The sequence below is a fragment of the Ctenopharyngodon idella genome, chromosome 6, assembly GCF_019924925.1.
Source record: "Ctenopharyngodon idella isolate HZGC_01 chromosome 6, HZGC01, whole genome shotgun sequence".
Lineage (NCBI taxonomy): Eukaryota > Metazoa > Chordata > Actinopteri > Cypriniformes > Xenocyprididae > Ctenopharyngodon > Ctenopharyngodon idella.
In genome coordinates, this window is record NC_067225.1 from 292,516 (window position 1) to 314,690 (window position 22,175).

The 22,175-nt window shown below is 40.7% G+C and overlaps 1 protein-coding gene and 1 long non-coding RNA gene across 5 annotated transcripts in view; both read left to right on the plus strand.

Moving 5' to 3' along the window:
* LOC127513802 (centrosomal protein of 95 kDa-like) overlaps positions 1 to 22,175 on the plus strand; it is a 221,996-nt gene that overhangs the window by 142,842 nt on the left and 56,979 nt on the right. For all 4 annotated transcript variants that reach the window (XM_051895858.1, XM_051895859.1, XM_051895861.1 and 1 more), the window contains 4 exons: positions 3,829 to 3,998; positions 6,948 to 7,022; positions 7,109 to 7,261; positions 21,303 to 21,449. In XM_051895858.1, the coding sequence (XP_051751818.1) occupies positions 3,829 to 3,998; positions 6,948 to 7,022; positions 7,109 to 7,261; positions 21,303 to 21,449 (545 nt within the window). The remainder of the gene's footprint in view (positions 1 to 3,828; positions 3,999 to 6,947; positions 7,023 to 7,108; positions 7,262 to 21,302; positions 21,450 to 22,175) is intronic.
* Positions 10,275 to 17,062, plus strand: LOC127513815 (uncharacterized). The gene is made up of 2 exons (XR_007930507.1): positions 10,275 to 13,569; positions 13,655 to 17,062. It is a non-coding gene; the product is annotated as an uncharacterized LOC127513815 (long non-coding RNA).

Genomic DNA, 22,175 nt, shown 5'->3' on the forward strand with positions numbered 1-22,175 from the left:
GCCGTTTTATCGCTCTTTGATGTGGCATGACAGATCGCTGTAGGTGCCTCAGTTCAAGCTGCAGCGCAAGTGAATGCCGTCATCCCTTCATTAATACTAGTTACAGAATAAACATGAATGAACATCTGAAGGTATGTTTAAAGATACAGTACAACTTACTGAAACGTATCTTGTGTAATCGCTCAATCAGTATTTCAACTGTGGAAAGACCAATAAAACAGCTTGTAAACAATGTCACGTACCATTTACCTCATAAAAGCCATTCAGTGTCCACATCTTGTTAGAGAAATCGCTAGAGAAATGAACTACATGCACTATATTAGCCTATATATTCATCCTATTTTATTTAACCTGTCTTGATTATTTAATGTATATGTTTAATGTATGTTTAAATAAATCTGTCATGAAAACAAGTTATGACGGCCACTGTATAAATTAATATATTTTAACAACGAATTGGAGTAGAAACATAATTTTATAATTAGATTTAGAAGTTAATGCAAAAACTGCCTTATATTCAATTTACATGTTTGCATACAATTTTTATGTGAGTGTTGATTATTATATCATTATAAACCATCATTTTTGTGTACCGTTACACCCATAGAAGAACCTGTTATCACAACTATCACAAAACACAAAAAAGTTGTTTATCATCCAGGTAACTTCACACAGTATTAAGATTTAAGGGTATGTAAACTTTTGAACTGGTTTATTTGTGTAAATTATTTTGGTTATTATTTTGTGTTATACATAATCGCTTATTCAGAACAGTAAATAAAAAATAATTAAATTAGTCCCTAAATGACTCCACTAATATAATCCACTTGAAGGAGTGAATTCGGACACTGAGTGCCCTGGAATGGCTGCCGTTTTTGTGTAGTTTGTGCTTGCTGTTTAATAATCATTGGAAACTTAGCAAACTGGCAGCTTCAGTAGTAATGAAAATATTTACAGTGCCACTTGAAAGTTTGTGAACCCCTTGCAGAATCTGTGAAAATGTGAAAAATTAACAAAATAAAAGAGATAATACAAAATGTATGTTATTTTTTATTTAGTACTGTCCTGATTAAGATATTTTACATAAAAGATGTTTACATATAATTCACAAGACAAAAAATAGCTGAATTTATTAAAATGACCCCGTTGAAAAGTTTGTGAACCACTGATTCTTAATACTGTGTGTGGTTACCTGGATGATCCACGACTGTTTTTTTTTTTTTTTTGTGATGGTTGTTCATGAGTCCCTTGTTTGCTCTGAGCAGTTAAACTGAGCTCTGTTCTTCAGAAAAATCCTCCAGGCCCATCTTCAGATTTCCAGCATCTTTTGCATATTTGAACCCTTTCCAGCAGTGACTGTATAATTTTGAGATCCATTTTTTCACACTGAGGACAATTAAGGGACTCAAACACAACTATTAAAAAAGGTTCAAACATTCACTGATGCTCCAGAAGGATGTCTTTCATTTAACCCTTCACATTCCATCAGAAAATGAATTCATGCTTGTAGTCGATTGTGGGGGGGAAGGGTTTAAGCAGATTAAATGATTGGAGAAGTCCAACATACATCACCAGAGAAAAGTCTGGAATTTTCTGGAGTCTGGAAATTGAGTTTGACATTTCATTGTAGTGATTTTGGATTAGCCTCACACGAGGGCACCACAAATGTAGTGATTTATGGTCTTAAATATTAATATTTAGTATTAATGTTAATATTGAGTTTTTGGTCACACATCACCTAAGGTGAGTGTAAGAGTGTCAGATGATTCCTTTCTATATTTCAGGGCAACAGCCAAGGAATTTCACCTTGACAATAAAGAACAATCATGGAATATTGTTGACTGAATTAGAATTATTAGAATAAATTAAAGGAAGTTTGTCATCTGACCAATCTGAAGGATTTAGTGAGATTTGGGCAAGCTTGTAGAGCCTCTGATTATCAACACAAGAATGACACAGTTTGCAATAAAAATGAATTTATTAGCAAAAAGATATACAAGAGTAAAATATCACACTCACTAAATACTACTAAGGAAAATGACTAAACTACTAGGAAAATTGAATCAATAATCAAACAGAAACTACAAACTACTACACAAATGGACATTAACAAAATGAATGCCAAGTAGATGAGCAACGGAATGGACGAAGCAATGATTGGGTAATTAGCAGTCTATGGGGGAGTCAATTGTGGTCTTTCTGAATGCTGGTATGAAATAGTAAATAAGCATTTACTATGAATACAGATAACATGTCGGATGTATCTATCTGTATACGCTGACCCTCGATAAACAGTCTCTAGTAAAAGTCAAGTTTATTTCTAGAGCACATTTAAAACAACAGAGGTTGACCAAAGTGCTGTACATCCAAAATCATAAACAACAACAAAGATACAGAGAGACAAAAACAAAACAGACAACTTTCAAACTGAATTAAATGCCACAGAATAAAAGTATGTTTTAAGACTAGATTTAAAAGCAGAGAGTGTTGGGGCCAGCCTCACCGACAATGGTAAATTATTATTCCATAGTTTAGGGCCAGCAACTGCAAAGGCCCTATCACCTCTATGCTTCAGCCTTGCTCTAGGTACAGCCAGGAGCATGTAGTCCGCCGACCTAAAGGATCTTGCTGGGACATATGGTTGTATGTGGTCAGAAAGGTAGATCTACACAAATAGCAATCTCATATAGCAACAACCTAATGCCAAGGCCTTTGGGAAAAGGTTTGGTTAGCATATATTTACGTTTCAGGTGATCAGTCTGGCGACGGGAAACGTCTTCCACTGGTATCCTTTTGTTTGCAGTGGGAGAGACTGGATTGCTTTCCAACAGTTGCAGAGCTGCTGGGGGTCTTTGTGTAATCCAGAGAATTGTAGGTCAGACGGTGGTTGATCTGCAGGATCTTCTGTAGGTTGCAGGTACTTGAGTTATGGAGATAAAGAAGATAATGTCCTCTGCAGAAGCAGTTGGGCTGCTTGAAAGTCCGTGCGGTGAAAGGTTTACTCGCAAGAGTATAACCTTGGTTGTGCTGTTGTTCTTCCCTAATCATTTCAGAAACTCAGAACAACGGTGTGTTCACTTGGGAAAACTTTTAATCCTTCCCGTTGTGGAGGGGATTACTAATCCCCGCCTTTCCTGCTGTGGTGATTTGATTGGGTCATAGCATTCCAGGTCTCCGCCCATCATGTCACACCTTTCCATCATGTGGAACTTGTTGCATTGGTTGATGTATCACCTAGATGTCCATTTCTATGTCAGTGGGTGAGATTACATTGGCTGTTTCCACTGTGTGTGCACAGTTTCCTGGATGAGTAAAAAGATGTATAGGACATGTTCCTTACAGTATTCCTGTCCATTTTTGGTGGTTTCAAGCCAGTGTGTTTAGAGATCTTGAGGCCTTTCTTTGTTCTTGCTGTGCTCTAGCCAGAACCGGTTTGGTGGCCCTGGGAGTCCATGATCGTTCACACTTTGGTTTCAGGCATGGAGGGCTGAGGTGAACAAAGGCAACTCGTGATGAGATTAGCCTGTGATCAATGGGCCGTTGATGTCATCTTTCCTGCCCTCTACCTTTGGCAGTCCCGATTACAATAGTTGTCGTTGAGAGTCCTATCACACCATTTTGCCATCATGTCTGCTGTTCACTACACAGTTATACTGTAAAATGAAACATAGAAAGTATCCTTGTAAACATGTATGCCAAATCACACACACAAACATAAACAGCACTGCAGAACAGCATCCACTAATTCTCACTTAATCTTATCAGATTTTCTTTATTATATGAATACATTTTAACAATTTGCTTCATATGTTTTTACATTTTACCTAGTGAGAGTGAAGGAGAACAATCTTCTTCCCATTCTGCTGGATGAGTTTCCACAGGTGCAGCTCTCTCCTCACACTCTGTCCCGCATGTGGAAACAACAGCTCAGACAGATTGACCAGCTCAATTCCTCCAAAAACCAGAGCAGACACACACTGCCCAAACATTTAAACCAGGTGAGAGATCTAACACACACAAACACACTGTTTTTATGGCCCATTAGGTTGCTAAATTTAAATTCAGTAGTTTCATTTCCCCGTTTACATTTAGTATTATCAGAATACTGTCAGCATGTCAATTAAAGCACTGCCTCTATACGCCAATCAGGCATAACATTGTAGTGATTTTGGATTAACCTCACACAAGGGCACCACAAATGTAGTTATTTATGGTCTTAAATATTAATATTAATATTGAGTCAGATGATTCCTTCCAATATTTTTGGGGCACCAGCAAGGAATGTCACCTTGACAATATAGAACAATCATGGAAGATTGAATTATAATTTTATAAATTGGAGGAAGTTTATCATCTGACCAATCTGAAGGATTTAGTGAGATTCGGGCGAGCTTGTAGAGCCTCTGATTATCAACACAAGAATGACACAGTTTGCAATAAAATTAATTTATTAACAAAAAGATACAAGAGTAAAATATCACACTCACTAAATACTACGAAGGAAAATGACTAAACTACTAAGAAAATTTAATCAATAATCAAACAGAAACTACAACACAAATGGACATTAAAAAAAATGAATGCCAAGTAGATGAGCAACGGATTGGACAAAGCAATGAATGGGTAATTAGCAGTCTATGGGGGAGTCAATTGTGGTCTTTCTGCATGCTGGTGTGAAATAGTAAATAAGCATATACTATGAATACAGATAACGTGTCTAATGTATCTGTGTACGCTGAACCTAGATAAACAGCCTATACACAAATAGCAATCTCATATAGCAACAACCTAATGCCAAGGCCTTTGGGAAAAGGTTTGATTAGCTTATATCTACATTTCACTTGGTCGGGTGATCAGTCCGGGAATGGGAAACGTCTTCCACTGGTATCCTTCTGTGTGCAGTGTGAGACTGGATAGCTTTCCAACAGTTGCAGAGCTGCACTGAGTGCTGGAGGTCTTTGTGTAATCCAGAGAACTGTAGCTCAGATGGTGATTGGTCCGGAGTATCTTCTGTAGGTTGGAGGTACTTGAGTTATGCAGGTCAGGAGCCAAAGTCCTCTGCAGAAGCCGTTGGGCTGCTTGAAAGTCCGTGCGATGAAAGGTTTACTCGCAAGAGTATCACCTTGGTCGTGCTGTTGTTCTTCCCTCGTCAGGTCAGAAACTCAGAACAAGGGTTTGTTCACTTGGGAAAGCTTTTATTCCTTCCCGTTAGGGAGGGGATTACTAATTCCCGCCTTTCCTGATGTGGTGATGTGATTGGGTCACAGTATTCCAGGTCTCCACCCATCACGCCCACCTTTCATCTTGTAGAACTTGTTACATTGCCCCAAAATACACAGTTAAATAAAACAATGTCTTTAGGACCTTGGAAATGCTTTATTTCTTTTTCAAACCTTTCTCAAAGTCCTTGTGGCAGTGTTCTGAACCCGTAGAGTCCAAACTTGATGTGAATTGGTCATTTTTGTCTCAGTGGGTGTAATTGCATTGGCTTTTATTCCAGGTGCGGTTTCAACTCTGTGCACTGTATAGGACATGTTCCTTACAGTATTCCTGCCAATTTTTGGTGATTTCAAGCCAATATGTTTAGAAATTGTCTTTCTTTTCTTTGTTCTTGCTGTGCTCTAGCCAGAACCAGTTTGGTAGTCCTATGAGTCCATGGCCATTCACACCTTGGGCTCAGGCATGGAGGGTTGAGGTGAACAAAGGAAATTCGTGATGAGATTAGCCTGTGATCAATGGGCCCTTGATGTCATCTTTCCTGTCCTCCACCAGTCTTGATTACAATAGTCATTTAGTTGTCGCTGAGGGTCCTATCACACTCTTTTGTATTAATCAAAGTGGGACAAAAGGATGTCTGTTGTGAAGCTCTGGTGCCATCATGTCTGCTGTTCACTACAACATTATGACCACTGACAGGTGAAGTGAATAACACTGATTATCTCTTCATCATGGCACCTGTTAGTGGGTGGGATATATTAGGCAGCAAGTGAACATTTTGTCCTCAAAGTTGATGTGTTAGAAGGAGGAAAAATTGAGTGAGTTTGACAAGGGCCAAATTGTGATGGCTAGACGAATGGGTCAGAACATCTCCAAAACTTTAGCTCTTGTGGGGTATTCCCGGTCTGCAGTAGTCAGTATCTATCAAAATTGGCCCAAGGAAGGAACAGTGGTGAACCGGCGACAGGGTCATGGGCGGCCAAGGCTCACTGATGCACGTGGGGAGCGAAGGCAAGCTGGCGGAGGCAGTGTGATGCTTTGGGCAATGTTCTGCTGGGAAACATTGGGTCCTGCCATGTGGATGTCATAATGTTATGCCTGTGGTGTATATCAAAATAAAAAATGTCTAAATGTAAAAAAAAAAAAAAAGAATGGTGTCATTGTCTAGGTTAAGTAAATTCAGAATTGAATTATTGTAAGAATCAATAGTTATTAATTTATCTATATCAGCACTGGAGTAAACAGTGATGTCATCATCCAGCTCAGTTCAGTTCACATGTTGATGCAGGCAGATCAAAACATTGTTGAAAATCAAATATCAAGTGTCCCCTTTACTGTTTTGTTAGACAACCAATGTTTTTAAAATGATAGTTCATGAAAAATGAAATTGAATGAATTCTGTCATTTACTCCCCTATGTTTTTTTCAAAACTCTGACTTTTTCTTCAGTTCAGGTTTAGTAGCAATATCTAAAAGGAGTACTCTCTTTCATATGGTGAAAGAATACTAGGGTTGTCAAGAAAAAACAATATAAAAGTAGTTCATATGACACTATATTTCAAGCCTTCTGAAGCCTTACACTGGCATAATGTTGTAGCGAAAGATAACATATTAACGTATGTTAATTTTAAACTGATATGTCTTGGCTGACCACTTCTGATCAGTGTACCCAGCCCAGGTCCACAGGTTTCAGCTCTGAATGCAGTGGGTTTACTTTATTTGTATTTGTAGCTGGAAGAAGCTCAGAAAAGACATGACATGCTGGTGCAGATCATCCGCAAAGAACAGGAACACAACCGGCGCCTTGTAAGAGCAAACTCATAATAAAGACACATAAAGACAAAATCACACAAAATTAAAAGATCTCAATGAATCTGAATTTTATGTTTCAGAGAGAGTTCAGGGAGAGGATCCAACAGCAGAAGTTTGCTCAGAATAAGCTACAAGAACAGCGGCAACAGTTCGCTCGTGCTAAAAAATACTACAGCATCTATCACGTCCAGCTACATGCCAGACTGATGCAAGCAAAGACACAAGAAGAGCGAGTAAGTGCCAAATCCACATGCACATCCACATGGTTGCTAAGGTGTTGTGGGTGGTTGATAGGCGGTTGCTATGGCAATCTGGGTGGTTGCTAGGGTGTTGCTAGGCGGTTGCTAAGGTACTTGGGGTGGTTGCTAAGGTGTTGCTAGGCGGTTGCTAGGGTGTTCTGGGTGGTTGCTAGGTGGTTGCTAGGGTAACCTAGGTGGTTGCTAGGGTGTTGCTAGGCAGTTTCTAAGGTACTTGGGGTGGTCACTAAGGTGTTGCTAGGCAGTTGCTAGGGTGTTCTGGGTGGTTGCTATGGTAACCTGAGTGGTTGCTATGATGTTACTAGGTGGTTGGTAGTTGTCACAGATGGTTACTATGGAGTTTTTATAGAGTTCTTAGCATGTTCTTAGCCCGTTTTAGCACTTAGCTAATCACTCTTAGCATGTAGCTATCCACTGCTAGCATGTGTAGCATGTCCAAAGTTCTGTTTGCTAGCATGAGTCAAAGGAACCAACCGCCATGTCTCTACGATGCTCTGATGCAGAGATATAGGTTCAGATTTGAAGATATCCCTCTTTGGGTTTGGGTTGCTAGGGCATGGCTAGACAGTTAGCAGGCTTAAACTAATAGACTGCATGTCTGCCCAAATCAAAAGAGCCAAACTCACATGTCTCTATGATGTTCTGATTCATTTATATCCATCTCATCTATTTTTCAATGGAAGTCTATGGGGTGGTTGCTAGGGTGCTCTAAGTGGTTGCTAGGGCATGGCTTGATAGCTTCACAGTGATCCTGAGAGACTGATTGGTTGCCTGAGTAAAATGAGCCCACCCCCTCGCCTCAGACATTGTGATCCAGAGTTATGACTTGTCAAAGTTTGTCGCAATGTTAAGTCTATGGGATTTTTCGGGTGATTTTTCGTACACCCGATCGCTTATAAAAGTCATAGCACACCATTCCTCAATATTCCGCACGATTTGACGCCTCATTCATGGGTCTAGGACAAAAGCTGCGGGACGAGTTACGCGCCGAAATTTTGTCCAGAAGAAGAAGAATAAGTATGGAGGAGAACAATAATGATGCTTCGCCTTTGGCAAGCATTATTAATAAGTATGCAAGAGAGCAATAATGATGCTTTGCCAGAGGCAAGCACCATTAATAAGTATGCAAGAGAACAATAATGATGCTTCGCCAGAGGCAAGCACCATTAATAATAAGTTTAAATAGCATTTCAGTAAGTTGTTTTTTTCAAGCCAACTTAGTAAGAAGCTTAAGTACAATATCAGCCAATTTTAAGCCAACTTAATAATAATAAGCTTAAGTACAATATCAATAAGTTGGCTTTTTCAAGCCAACTTAATTACACTCCACATTACAGACAGTGGTTGATCTGCGGAATTAGTAATTTTGGTAGTTTGTTTTTGTATTTCTGTCGGTAATGTTTTGCTCCTGGTCTTCTAATAGTGCTAACAACTTGTGCAAAATATCTACGTTCTTGGAAGATAATTAGAATTCTTGTCTAATAAAATGATTGTATCTGATCTAATATAAATAACACCAAGTTTGCTGTTGTCGGCACACTTTGTAGACAAAACACAATGTTTTCAGAAAAAAGAAGACAGAGTGAGAAAGAGCAAAGGGAGGCTGCTAAAGCCTGTTCATCATTGCAAATATGGATTCAAAGCTCCAGCATGCCAGTGGGTAAATCATCATATAGAATATTTAGCAGACAGTTTGTCACACTTTAACTTCTGTGTAAAGTATGTTACCTATTAATCAATTGTCTTGATATTAGTATCTATAACATACGTCATATTTATAATACTTTTATTAATACTATATTAATAGTATACATAATTTAAAAAGGTAATATACTATAAATGTTCTAAGTGAGTTGTATCTTAGCATAGTAGGCTACTGTCACAGACACGCCAGGCTCCTCCATCAGCCAATCACTGCGCACTCCCTCACCAGAATACTGATCACACACACCTGCTCCCCATCAGCACCTTATCACCACAGACTTTAAAACACTCCACTCACCTCTGTCAGTTGTCTGGTCTCATTCATACGAAGGACTCCTCAAGTTGATCTCCCTGTATACTCTATTATCTACCTGTTCTACTCCAGCGTGTTTTCCAGTCTCTGTGTTCCCATCATCTGTGTGTGAGTGTGTTCACCTTCTCCGTTCCTTCATCCAGTCTCCGGCCATCCACTCTACCTCCATCCTCTAACCTGCAAGAAAAGGACAGTATCAGTATTGTTAATTCATCCCTTCTATTATCCTTTGCCATCTACTTACCTTCTCTGCTGTTGTTTACCTGGCTGTTCCTCAATAAAACACCATTTGCTTGCAATCTGTGTCTCCTGCTATTCTGTCCGTAACAGGTACAATGGGGCTAAAGGCACAGCCTAAGGAAAATGTGCTTTTACTCCCATAGTGTAACACGTAGTTGCAAACAAGGAGAGACAGGAACAATGGAACGTATGTGTAACAAATAACAGACAACTGAGCAGGACAAAACTCAGGGCTAAATACACAGAGAACTGATAAGGGAACTGGGACACATCTGAAAAGACTAACAAGGTAATTCCAGAACAACAGGTGACAGGAATGCAACAATCAGGCACACTGGGAAACTGGGTCAAATGAAGGGAACACAGGCAAACATGAGCTGAAACCAATAAAAACTAAACTAGAAACCCATGAACAGAGCTAAACCGTGACGCATGGTGTACGATTGCAGAAAAAATATATGTTTTTACTGAACATAGATGGAGAAACAGATTTTGTGTGAAAATAAATCATAAAAGTGGTTTTTGATTTGTTTAAAAATCTTACAAATGTATGAGGTGGCGAGGGGGGACCTTTTAACCCACACATGGGGCAAAACCAGCATGGGGCAAAAGGTACACATTATTTATACAAATACTTTAGCAAAAAATAATGTTTTAATAATGTCTAAGTTAATACTTGTTCAAAGCCATCACTTTAGCAAAGTTTGTGCTATTTTTCGTTTATTTTGATAAATAAAAATTAATTTTTGTTCAATAAATATACTATTATTTTAATGATAGTATGTTTATTGAACAAAAATGAATGTTCATTTTTTTAAAAAAAATACAGAAACAAAATTATTTAAAAACATAAAGATTCTGAAAGCATTGAATGAGATCCATTAATAATTTGGTATAGCTTTAACGTAGTAACAAACAAATAAATATGATATTTTATCATATGATATGAATAATATCATATTTTTAAATATGATGGTTTCATTATAAATATGGTTATTATCTCTAAGGTGGACACCCAACCTGATGATATTTACCAACGGAATCTAACAATGTCATGTCAACAAATGGAAAAGTCAGCCGGCTGTTTATTATCATGTTAAATATTGTGCCTTTCGCTGCAACAGAAAGGGCGCCTTTTACCCCAAATACCAAACATTTACATATTCTTAATTGTCTTAAAATAATTAACAAGACCTTTGTCTCAAAATATATTCAATAAATTTTTAGTTCTCATTTGCTACATAAATCTACAACATTTAAAAAAAACAAAAACAAAAACATTAAATATTAGATCAAATTAGCGCAGAATCAACTTTGCATTTCTGTCCGTGATCGCATCAAGGCTCAGCCAAATTTCTACGTACATCATCAAAAGCGGTTAAGAAAAGTGCTTTTACACTGGTGTGCCTTTGTCCCCATTGTACCCTTTATAATATAGATTTATGCTGTATGATATTAAATTAAACGTCTAATACTTTCATTCAAGATGAGGCAGCTCAAAGAGTGAGGGAGAGCCCACTGAGAATCAGACAGTTACAGGAAGACTGTTAAACTGGCTGACAGTAAAGGAATATGCTAGAGTGTGATAAGAAGTAAGATAGACATTAAATTATTTGAATGGAAGAGTAATTACAACAACATAAATTGAATTAGCACTAAAGCCTAACAATTTTATTTACAGTATGATTGTAAAAGGTTTGTTATTCATTCTCTATATTAAGATGATACTGCCTCAGAGTCAACCCTCTTATAGTGCCCCTTTTTTGGTTTGGGCCACTGCCCCTCAAAATGTCTGTGCATGGCCCTGCATATAAGCACCAGGGGCGTTTCCTCCGAGGAGGCAAGGCAGGAAGTGCCTCCTCAAAAAAACTGGATGAGAAAATAATGTTACAAAATTTGACATTAAAAAGTGTAAAAGTCACTTGTTTTTCTAAAGAAACAGCGTCAAACAGCAACACCAGCAGGTAAAGTTACAGCAGGGAGTCCATGTGTCTGTGCCTCCCTTCAGCTCACAGAAATAAAGCAGAGCCTCTATAGCATGCGGTGGGTTTAGTGGGGGGTAATTGAGAATGAATGGGGGAAAGTCACGTGAGAGGAGGCAATGCCTCAATTGTGCTATGATTGGATATGATCGGTTATGATTAGACATGATTGGTTCGTGTGATAAATCCCGCCTCTTGTTTTCGTGCACGTTCTCGACGAATCGGCCTGAATGAAGACAGTGATGCCGTTAATAGGAAGACTAATTAAAAAGTAAGTAAACAACTGTCACTTACATATCACCGCTTTATTTCATGTCAAAATCAAACTTGAAATGGCCAGAAAACATGATGACTCAGGATTTTTTTAGTGAGCAATCAGCGTGGTGAAATTAAAGGTACATCTTCATGTCTGTGACCACTGACCAGTGTGTACGTACAAGCTTGATGACTGCTGAAAATAAATTAACTATTAAAAAGAAAAGCTGAATATTAGTTTATAAATAATATACATTGTTTAAATTGTTACTGCCTTTAGTTATTATTTTGGAAAAAATGTAAAAACACTAACTTGATGAAATTTATACTTGGTTTTAATAAATAGAACATTACATAGTGTAAAAATAACAAAATAGAATTGTATTTGGTCTCTCTTTTTATGTAATGTTAACTTAAAATTGTGTAACAGGGACATAAATGAGGACTTTGCCTTCTCATTTTAAAACACCATCGCACACCTGTCACTGAGTCAGTTCCCACCACCTTCACGCAAAGATCATCGTCACCGGATCTCCACGCTCCGCCCACTCGTTCCCAATCACCAGAGTTCTAATCGACGACACCTGCACCGCATTACACCAGCACTATATAGACTCTCACTTACGTCACCTCACTGTCTGGTTCACACTTACCTGGACTCCTTACCCCTTCTGATATCTCCGTGTCTCCACTTGATCGTCATGTCTCGTCTTCCTCCAGCGTATAACCTGTTAAAGAGAAAGGACTCATTATCTGTTCAGCTAAGTGACTGTCATCAACGTGCTCATATCTGCAAACTACTTACCAGTGTTGTTCCTGTGTTCGTGCCTCTGTTTCAAAATAAACAAAGTGTTAACTGTGACCCTCTTGTTCCCGTCTGTTGTCTGACAGAAGACCAGACCTCATGCAGGGCTCCACGAACACAGGTGAGGATCGCACCACGGATCCGTTTGCCACGCTGGTGAATGCGGTGCGATCCTCCCTCACAACACCTCCCATGAGCACTTCACCAACAGTCACTCCGGACCTCGTGCACACCGTTTGCCTAGCACTACAACTCTCAGCACCCACTGCACCTACTTCATCAGCTGCCTCTGCCAGTCCCATGGCCCGACCAGCGACATTCACCGGCAGGGCGGAGGACTGCAGCGGGTTTCTCTTACAATGCTCATTGTATCTGGAAGCACAATCTCATCTCTTCACGACGGAACGTGCCAAGGTGGTGTTTATAATATCCCTCCTCTCCGGACGAGCATTACAATGGGCTCAACCCCTTTGGGAATCCGACACTCCTGTAACCGCCACAATCCGTGATTTCTTCAATCCTTTCCGAGAAGTGTTTGGACAAAATTCGGCTGACCTGTCCGTACATGTCCGTACAACTATTTAACTTACGTCAAGGAGAAGAAACTGTGAGTATGTATGCACTACGTTTCCGCACGCTGGCGGCTGCCAGCAGTTGGAATGAAACTGCACTGATTACAGCATTTCGACAAGGACTCACTCCTAAAGTAAAGGAATTAATGGTCATGTACGATGACACTATGGGTCTTGAATGCCTTATACAGAAATCCATCAGAGTGGCTCAACGGATCTCAGCATGTTCTCTCCACCCGCTGTCAATTCTCTGACCATCTGTCGCCCCTCCAGCACCTGAACCGATGCAGGTGGACTCATTCTGCCTCACCCGAGCGGAGCGTCAACGAAGAATTCAACAACGCCTGTGTCTTTATTGTGGGGGAGAAGAACATGTCATCGCAGTGTGTCCCATTCGACCACCACGCCCAGCGGTGAGTACAGTCCAAGTCCCTACTCGTATTGCACCTCTTACTAGAACTAAAGTCATTCTGATGAATTCTCATGTCTGTGTTTCAGCGCAAGCTCTCATAGATTCTGGATCAGCAGGAAACTTCATCAGCACCCAAGTTCTACAAAAGCTCAACATACACCGTAATCGCTGTCAGCAGAACCTTCAAATTCAGACCATTCAGGGCAAGCCGCTGGGTCGTGGTCGCATCACTCACTTCTCCCCCACACTGACGCTCCGCATCGGTTGCCTGCACTTGGAGGACATAACATTTGTGGTGCTGGAGGGATCTACTGGAGGGATCTACTGCTGACATCATCCTGGGACACCCACGCAACATCTCCCTCAAATTCAGTGGAACACCGGGGAGATCCTGAAATGGGGTGATGATTGTTTCCATTCCTGCATGTCTTCTATCCAGAAATCTACCATGAAAGTTCAAGCTGATCCTTCCCACTCCAAGTATGTTCCTCTTATGTCAACTTCCATTGAAAGTCCAGAGACTAACCGTAATGTTGAAATTCCTCCAGAATACCGGGCGTTCCAGGATGTCTTCAGTAAACGACTGGCTACTCAACTTCCACCTCATCGGCCATGGGACTGTGCCATCGACCTGCTACCTGGGGCTACTCTACCTAAGGGTAGAGTTTACCCATTGTCCATCCCGGAGCAAAAGGCCATGGAGGAGTACGTCAAGGAAGCCCTCAACCAACGATTCATCCATCCATCGACTTCCCCTGCTGCTTCAAGCTTCTTCTTCGTGGCCAAGAAGGACGGAGGCTTGAGGCCGTGCATTGACTACCGCCATCTTAACTCCCAAACCGTCAAGTTCAGCTATCCCCTTCCTCTGGTCCCCGCAGCCCTGGAACAGCTGCGTGGAGCTCGCATCTTCTCCAAGCTGGACCAGAGGAGCGCGTACAACCTCATTCGCATCCACCGGGGGGATGAATGGAAGACCGCCTTTGTAACACCATCTGGCCACTATGAATACAGGGTTATGCCGTATGGCCTGTCCAACTCTCCCTCTGTGTTCCAAAGCTACATGAATGAGGTGTTCCAGGAGTTCCTCCAGAAGATCGTCATAGTCTACATCGATGACATCCTCATCTACTCCCGGAACGAGGCCGAACATCGCCAACACTTCTCCTAGGTCCTAGAGAAGCTCTGTGAACATCATCTCTACCTCAAGCTGGAGAAGTGCGAGTTCCATACCACCTCCGTTCACTTCCTTGGTTACATCATCGACTCACACGGCATCAAGATGGACCAGAGGAAGGTGGACACCATCCATAACTGGCCACTCCCGTCTACAGTCAAATAGTTACAACGTTTCCTGGGTTTTGCCAATTTCTACCGACGCTTCGTTCACAGCTACAGTCTTCTCAGTGCACCCCTCACGTCACTACTCAAGAGCCGGCCCAAGTCTCTGTCCTGAAACCCATCTGCCCGAGAAGCCTTCCATCAGCTCAAAGAAGCTTTCCAAACCGCTCTGATCCTGGTCCATCCTAACCCTGAGCTCCCCTTCGTCGTGGAGGTTGATGCCTCATCCACCGGGGTTGGAGCAGTACTGTCCCAGCGGCAGGGTGAACCACCACGGCGCCTTTTACTCTAAGAAGCTATCCTCGGTGGAGCAGAACTACGACATCGGTAACAGGGAACTGCTCACCATCAAGTTAGCCTTGGAGGAATGGAGACACTGGCTGGAGGGAGCGCTTCATCCATTTGAAGTCATCACAGACCACCGTAACCTAGAATACCTACGGGAAGCCAGAAGACTCAATCATCGTCAAGCTCGCTGGGCCCTGTTCTTTACAAGATTCAACTTCACTGTCACCTATCGTCCTGGAGATAAGAATGGTAAAGCTGATGCTCTCTCTCGCTTGTACCAACCTGATCCAGAAAGGATCCAGAGCCCATCCTCCCTCCAGCCATGATTGTCAGTCCCATCCAATGGACCGTCAACCAGTAGATCTCCGAGGCTAACTCCACCGACCCTGCTCCACAGGGAGGTCCTGAGGTCCTCTACGTTCCACCAACTCACCGTCAAAAAACCTGCAAACTCATTCCCTTAAAGGGACTACCTACAGCACTGGAGGCCACGGAGGCTTTATTCAACCAGGTGTTTTGTCACTTTGGAATACCAGAGGATATCGTCTCGGATCGCGGGCCTCAATTCATCTCTTGAGTCTGGAAGGCTTTCTTCAAGCTCCTAGGAGTGTCAGCTTGTCATCTGGATACCACCCTCAGACCAATGGCCAGACTGAGCGGAAGATCCAGGTGATCGGGAGATACCTGCGGGTATACTGCCACCGGAACCAGGACAGCTGGAGCCAGTTCCTGCCCTGGGCAGAATATGCCCAGAACTCCCTCCGTCAGACCACCACAGGGCTCACCCCGTTCCAGTGCGTCCTGGGTTTCCAACCTCCACTCTTCCCATGGTCGGGTGAGCCCTCAGAGGTTCCAACTGGTTCCAGCAGAGCGAGAGAGTGTGGGACTCAGCTCATGTACATCTCCAACAGGCAGTTCAGAGACACAAACAACAGGCTGATGCCAGAAGAGGCCCAACTCCACGGTACCAACCTGGCCAGAAGGTATGGCTCTCGACCCGGGACATCCGTCTCCGACTGCTCTGTCGCAAGCTGAGTCCCCGGTACATAGGTCCCTTCACCATCCAGAGGCAGCTCAACGAAGTCACCTCCCGGCTCAACTTGCCCCCACAGTATCGTATCTCACCTTCATTCCATGTATCACTGTTAAAGCCTCACACTGAACCCTTGTCTCCTCCCTCCACAGATCCCGGTGACGATGCGGTACCTCCTCCTCCCGAGATCGTCGAAGGCGAGAACATCTACCGGGTGCGGACGATCCTTGACTCTCGACGACGGGGTCCAGCGCTGGAGTACCTAGTCGACTGGGAGGACTACGGCCCCGAGGAGCAGTCCTGGGTAAATCGTCATGATATCCTAGATCCATCTCTTCTCACACAGTTCCACCAAGACCATCCTGACCGTCCTGCTCCTCGGGGTCGAGGTTGACCCTGTCATCGGCATCCCATCCGGTCGTCAGGAGCCACCCGTGGAGGAGGGGGTACTGTCACAGAGTCAGTTCCCATCACCTTCACGCAAAGATCATCGTCACTGGATCTCCACGCTCCGCCCACTCATTCCCAATCACCAGAGTTCTAATCGACGACACCTGCACCGCATTACACCAGAACTATATAGACTCTCACTTACCTCACCTCAGTGTCTGGTCTTGTTCACACTTACCTGGACTCCTTACCCCTTCTTATGTCTCTGTGTCTCCACTCTATCGTCAAGTCTCATCTTCCTCCAGCGTGTAACCTGTTAAAGAGAAAGGACTCATTATCTGTTCAGCTAAGTGACTGTCATCAACGTGCTCATATCTGCAAACTACTTACCAGTGTTGTTCCTGTGTTCGTGCCTCTGTTTCAAAATAAACAAAGTGTTAACTGTGACCCTCTTGTTCCCGTCTGTTGTCTGACAACACCACTGATAAGTACAGAACACATTTGACATTTTTGATTCAATTTTGGTCAAGATTTGGTTTCTTAAGTTGTTGGACAATAGCATGTTTTAAACACTCTGGCATAGTCCCCTTGACAAGCCATTTATGAACTATGGACACTATACTACGCCCAAGAGTATCTAGTACCTCTTTCAACAGATATGAATTGTGCCTTGATAGGAGGTTGGCTTTAACTAATTGACCACTTCTTGAAGGGTTTCAAAGGAAATGGGTTCAAAGTGAGATAAAACACCATGGAGCAAATAATAGAATAAACACAGGAAAAGAAATTTGGGAGAACGGTTGTAGAGGGGTACACTTTAGTATAGGGAATATGTATTCACTATTAACTACGACTTTTCCCTCAATAAACAATTTACTGCTAAATAATTTACTGCTTATTAATAGTTAATAAGTTAGTGTCTAAGTTTAGGTATTTGGTAGGATTAAGAATGTAGAATAAGGTCATGCAGAATAAGGCATTAATATGTGCTTAATAATTACTAATAAACAGCCAATATTCTAGTAATATGCATGCTAATAAGCAACTAGTTAAAAGACCCTAAAATAAAGTGTTACCGGGTTTATAAATAGAGTCAATTGTGGAAAAAGAATTCTGGGTCTATGACAACATTTACCGAATTTATACTCCTAGAGGCTTTTACCGCTTTCTGAAAATTTGACAGTGAATCTCTTAAAACCTCTGTTCTGTTCTTTTACAGATATGTCCTAGAGACATGGCTCAATTTGAGGGGGGATACGGGGGGATGGCATCCCACTTGTTGAAAAAAATGACAAAAAGCATCCCCTCTGTAAAGCCACCATCCCCCCTTACCAGCCCCTTGGTAACACTTTATTTTAGGGTCTTTAACTAGTTGCTTATTAGCTTGCATATTACTAGTGTCACAGACACGCCAGGCTCCAACACCCACCAATCACAGCGCACTCCATCTCCGGAATACTGATCACACGCACCTGCACCTCATCAGCACATCAATCACCACCAGTATAAGAGACACTCACACTCACTCAGTCACTGTCCGGTCTCGTTCGCATCTAGACTAACCTACATGCTTACCTCAAGGACTCCCAGCGATCTACTTACCTGTCTCCAGTGTCTTCAAGTCTCTCCTCGTGTTCCCAGTCTGTGTGTGAGTGTCTCCAGTCTCCAGCGTTGTTCATTCTCCACCGTTTTCAAGGATCTTCACCTATTCAACACAAAAGGACAGTATCATTTATCCTCATCTCACCATTCACTTGAAAAGTCACATTATACTCACCTGCACGACTGTTTACTCTTCTGTGTCAAATAAACTACCATCTCTGCCATCTCCTGTCTCCGTCCCTTCTGTACTATAACAACTAGGATAGTGGCTGTTTATTAGTACTTATTAAGCACATATTATTGAGCCTTATTAAGCCTTAATCTACATTACCATATTCTACATTCTTAATCCTACCCAATACCTAAACTTAACAACTACCTTACTAACTATTAATAAGCAGTAAATTAGGAATTTATTGAGGGAAAAGTTGTAATTAATAGTGAATTCCCCATACTAAAGTGTTACCATCCCCTTTAGATTAACAGTGTTATGTATTATGTAAAACTTATGTAAATGAAATTTTTAAATTCTCTGCATGATAATTAACAAATTATAAATAACAGCGATTGATCAATCAGAACTCAGTATTGTAACGTGCTGCGCACAGTCACGCCAGAGCTCTGATGCAAGCAAGCTTTCGTCATTTTTCACACTTGTTCAAAAGGATCAGGAGAACGGTTCAAGCACATCTTTTGACGTTCTTTAAAAAGAAGAGAACAGAAAGTATGATATTAGTTTGATTAGTGTTTTAAGAACATTCCCCTGACACATTAGAACAAATAACGACAAACATAGCTGAAGTGCATTGATGCTGTAAGGGATCGTTGTCAAGGTGAATTATTGACAGTGAATGTCATCACCGAGGTGATAATGCACACATGCATATAGGCTATGTTAGCTACATGTATGTGGATTTATTTATTTTATTTAATAAAAAACAATGGGCTCGGTTCATACTCCACTGTTTAAAACTGTATGAACCAGCCATTCAAGACACAGCTAACAAAGACTGTACCACTAATTGTTCCATACAAGAACTCAAGAACTCAAAAGTTGCATTTGATTCAGCAATAACTCTATTCTTTTTGTCCAAACTATCCAATGTTAAAGCTCTGGAGTGCTGAAAAGTGTGGGGCTCAAAGATCTCATTTAACTCATTTATAGTTATTTTTATTAAAAATATATGTTGATAATAATTAACCACTTCAGTGCCCTCCAAAGGCACCATTTTAAGTATATAAAGGGATGGATTGTGTGTGTGTGTGTTTCCATGATATTGTTTCCTCCTTCAATGAAAATACCCTCAGCATATCTGCGGGTATTGTGTATGCCATCCTTAGCATGAAAGATAGTTTTGTGTTGTTCCTTCGCTTGATATTCTGACAGTGTTTGCATTGCAGTTTTGCTGAAATTCTATCATCTTTCTGGTTATAAAGACAGTGATGGTGTTTATTTTGTGTTCAAAGCTGTCACGTTAGAAATGTCCAATATATCCATTTGCTGCATCTAATTCCATTTTTAAAAAGCTGTTTATATTCGTTATTGTAGTGATTGTACTGATACTCACTGCACTGTAAATTTTTCTCACCGGTGAATGACACATGATGTAATCCATTAATGTTGTATCTGGTCATCTCGTTTCTGGTCTGTGCACGTTCATGTGTTTTGGAGGAGCCATGGCTTTGGACGGTGATTTTCAGAGTGGGTGGGATGAAGGGCGGTTCTAGGATTTGATTTTCAGGGGGGCTTAGCCCTCAGTGAGAATCTAGCAAGAAACCATCGTCTAAATGGTGCCTCTTTAAATCGGCACCACTATATTACTGTATAGTAAGTCAAAAATAGCTTACTGGTACTTAAATTGTTACTAAAAATGTGGACTCAGGGCTAAACACTAAGAATTACAAATCCATTATAATGACACACACAGCACACAAGTTTTCTTTCATATTGTCTTTGAAAATGATAAACATGTGAAAACGATAAACTTTCTTGAGAAAGCAGCACTAGCCCGATCATTCTCATAGGTGATTATAGTTGTAAGGGGGCTGAGATGACAGATGGGTGGCTAAAGACCACCTAAAAATGGCCTAGAACTGGCCCTGGTGGGACATACACTTTCAATGCTAGCAAGCTAAGGTTACCATTTTCCCACAACACCTACTGCATCTTTAAAACTTGCATTTCTGTGGTAGGTATCCTTCATTTCAACATAGCAGCTAAATTTTTTCAGTAACACTTTACAATAAGGCTCATTAGTTAACATTAGTTAACTACATTAGTTAAAATGAACTAATAATGAACTGCACTTATACAGCATTTATTAATCATTGTTAATGCTAATTTTAACATTTACTAATACATTATTGAAATCTTGTTAACATTAGTTAATGCACTGTGAACTAACATGAACAATCAATGAACAACTGTCTTTTCATTAACTAATGTTAATAAAGATTAGTAAATACAGTAACAAATGTATTGCTCATGGTTAGTTCATGTTAGTTAATACATTAACTAATGTTTAACTAATGAACCTTATTGTAAAGTGTTGCCATTTTTTCTTTAAATTCGTTGCGAAGCCTCCCGTAGTCAAGGAGTATTTATAGTCAAGAGGTACAAGTTCAAAAAAGGGGCTTTGATCACCAGAATTTAGCCATGTCTCTTTTATAAATAGGAAATCTAGGCTGTGCAAGATGCTAAAATTATTTCAAATATCTTGTTTACTAGAGATCTCCTGTTGATCGGAGATAAGCTGGTATAGGTGTCAACATGGGAGGGGGATACATGCATGGATTTCTCAAGTCCAAGCTAGACAGCTATTTTTAGGTGCATTGAATATTTTAGAAGGGTTTGGCGATCATAGATCAGAATAGTTGAGATGTTTGACATTAAAAACAACAATACAAACAAAGAAACGAACACAAACACACTTAGACTGCCTGCCACACACTGGCCATCTTGGATTGAGTAAAATGAGTCTTTACTGTCTGGCTGTTTTTAGCACAATATATGCACATTTTTCTTGCTTTGATAAGAGCTTGGCCTGCAAATTAACAGAAAAAAAAAATGTGTCTTTATTCAGAAGCTCAAGCAGATCTTTGAAGAAGGATTGGAACTGCAGAAGGCTCATCTGAGAGAGCAGCGTGCACACAGTAAAGAACTGCTTCAGGAGAACTATCGCAAATACCAAGTTGAGATTGAGGCCATGGAGAACTACTACAGAGGACAGGTAAAACAGTGTGTATAGCTCCTCTCATGAAACCCATAGCATGTATTTGTGTGTGTGTGTTCTTGAATACATGGTTTATGAGGACACTTCCTGTGTCCTCGTGAACCAAATGGTTTTAAAAACATACTAAATGGTGTTTTTTTGAAATTCAAAAAATGCAGACAGTTTTCTGTGATGGGTAGGTTTAGGGGTAGAGGTAGTGTAGGGGGATAGAATATACAGTTTGTACAGTATAAAAACCATTACGTCAGTGGAAAGTCCCCGTAAACCCCGAAGAAAAGACTATTGCAACTTACATTTTATGCCCACTTTAAAATTAGACAAGGTCACAGTTTGAAAAATTAACAGTGTAATGTTTGCTTTTCAGAAGCAATCAGTGCTCAAGATCACAATAACAGTATATATAATGTAGACCTATTTTTGACTATTTAGTTAACTCTATAGGTGTACACAAACATTATTTAAATGAATCAGTATGGTTTATACCCAATATATAAAATAGTCAATATATGCAAATACATCATACACATTGACTAAAATCAATATTAATAAAGTATCAATAAATGTTTCTTAGCAACCAAGAGTTTGAAATGAACACCTGCCAACCTGCCAAATGTGGGTGAAAATCAACCATGACGGGTAACACTATCAACTTACTAGCCAATGTTGCAGGTTATGTTTAATAAAATACTGTACATTCTAGCACATTGCATCCCATCCCGGTCC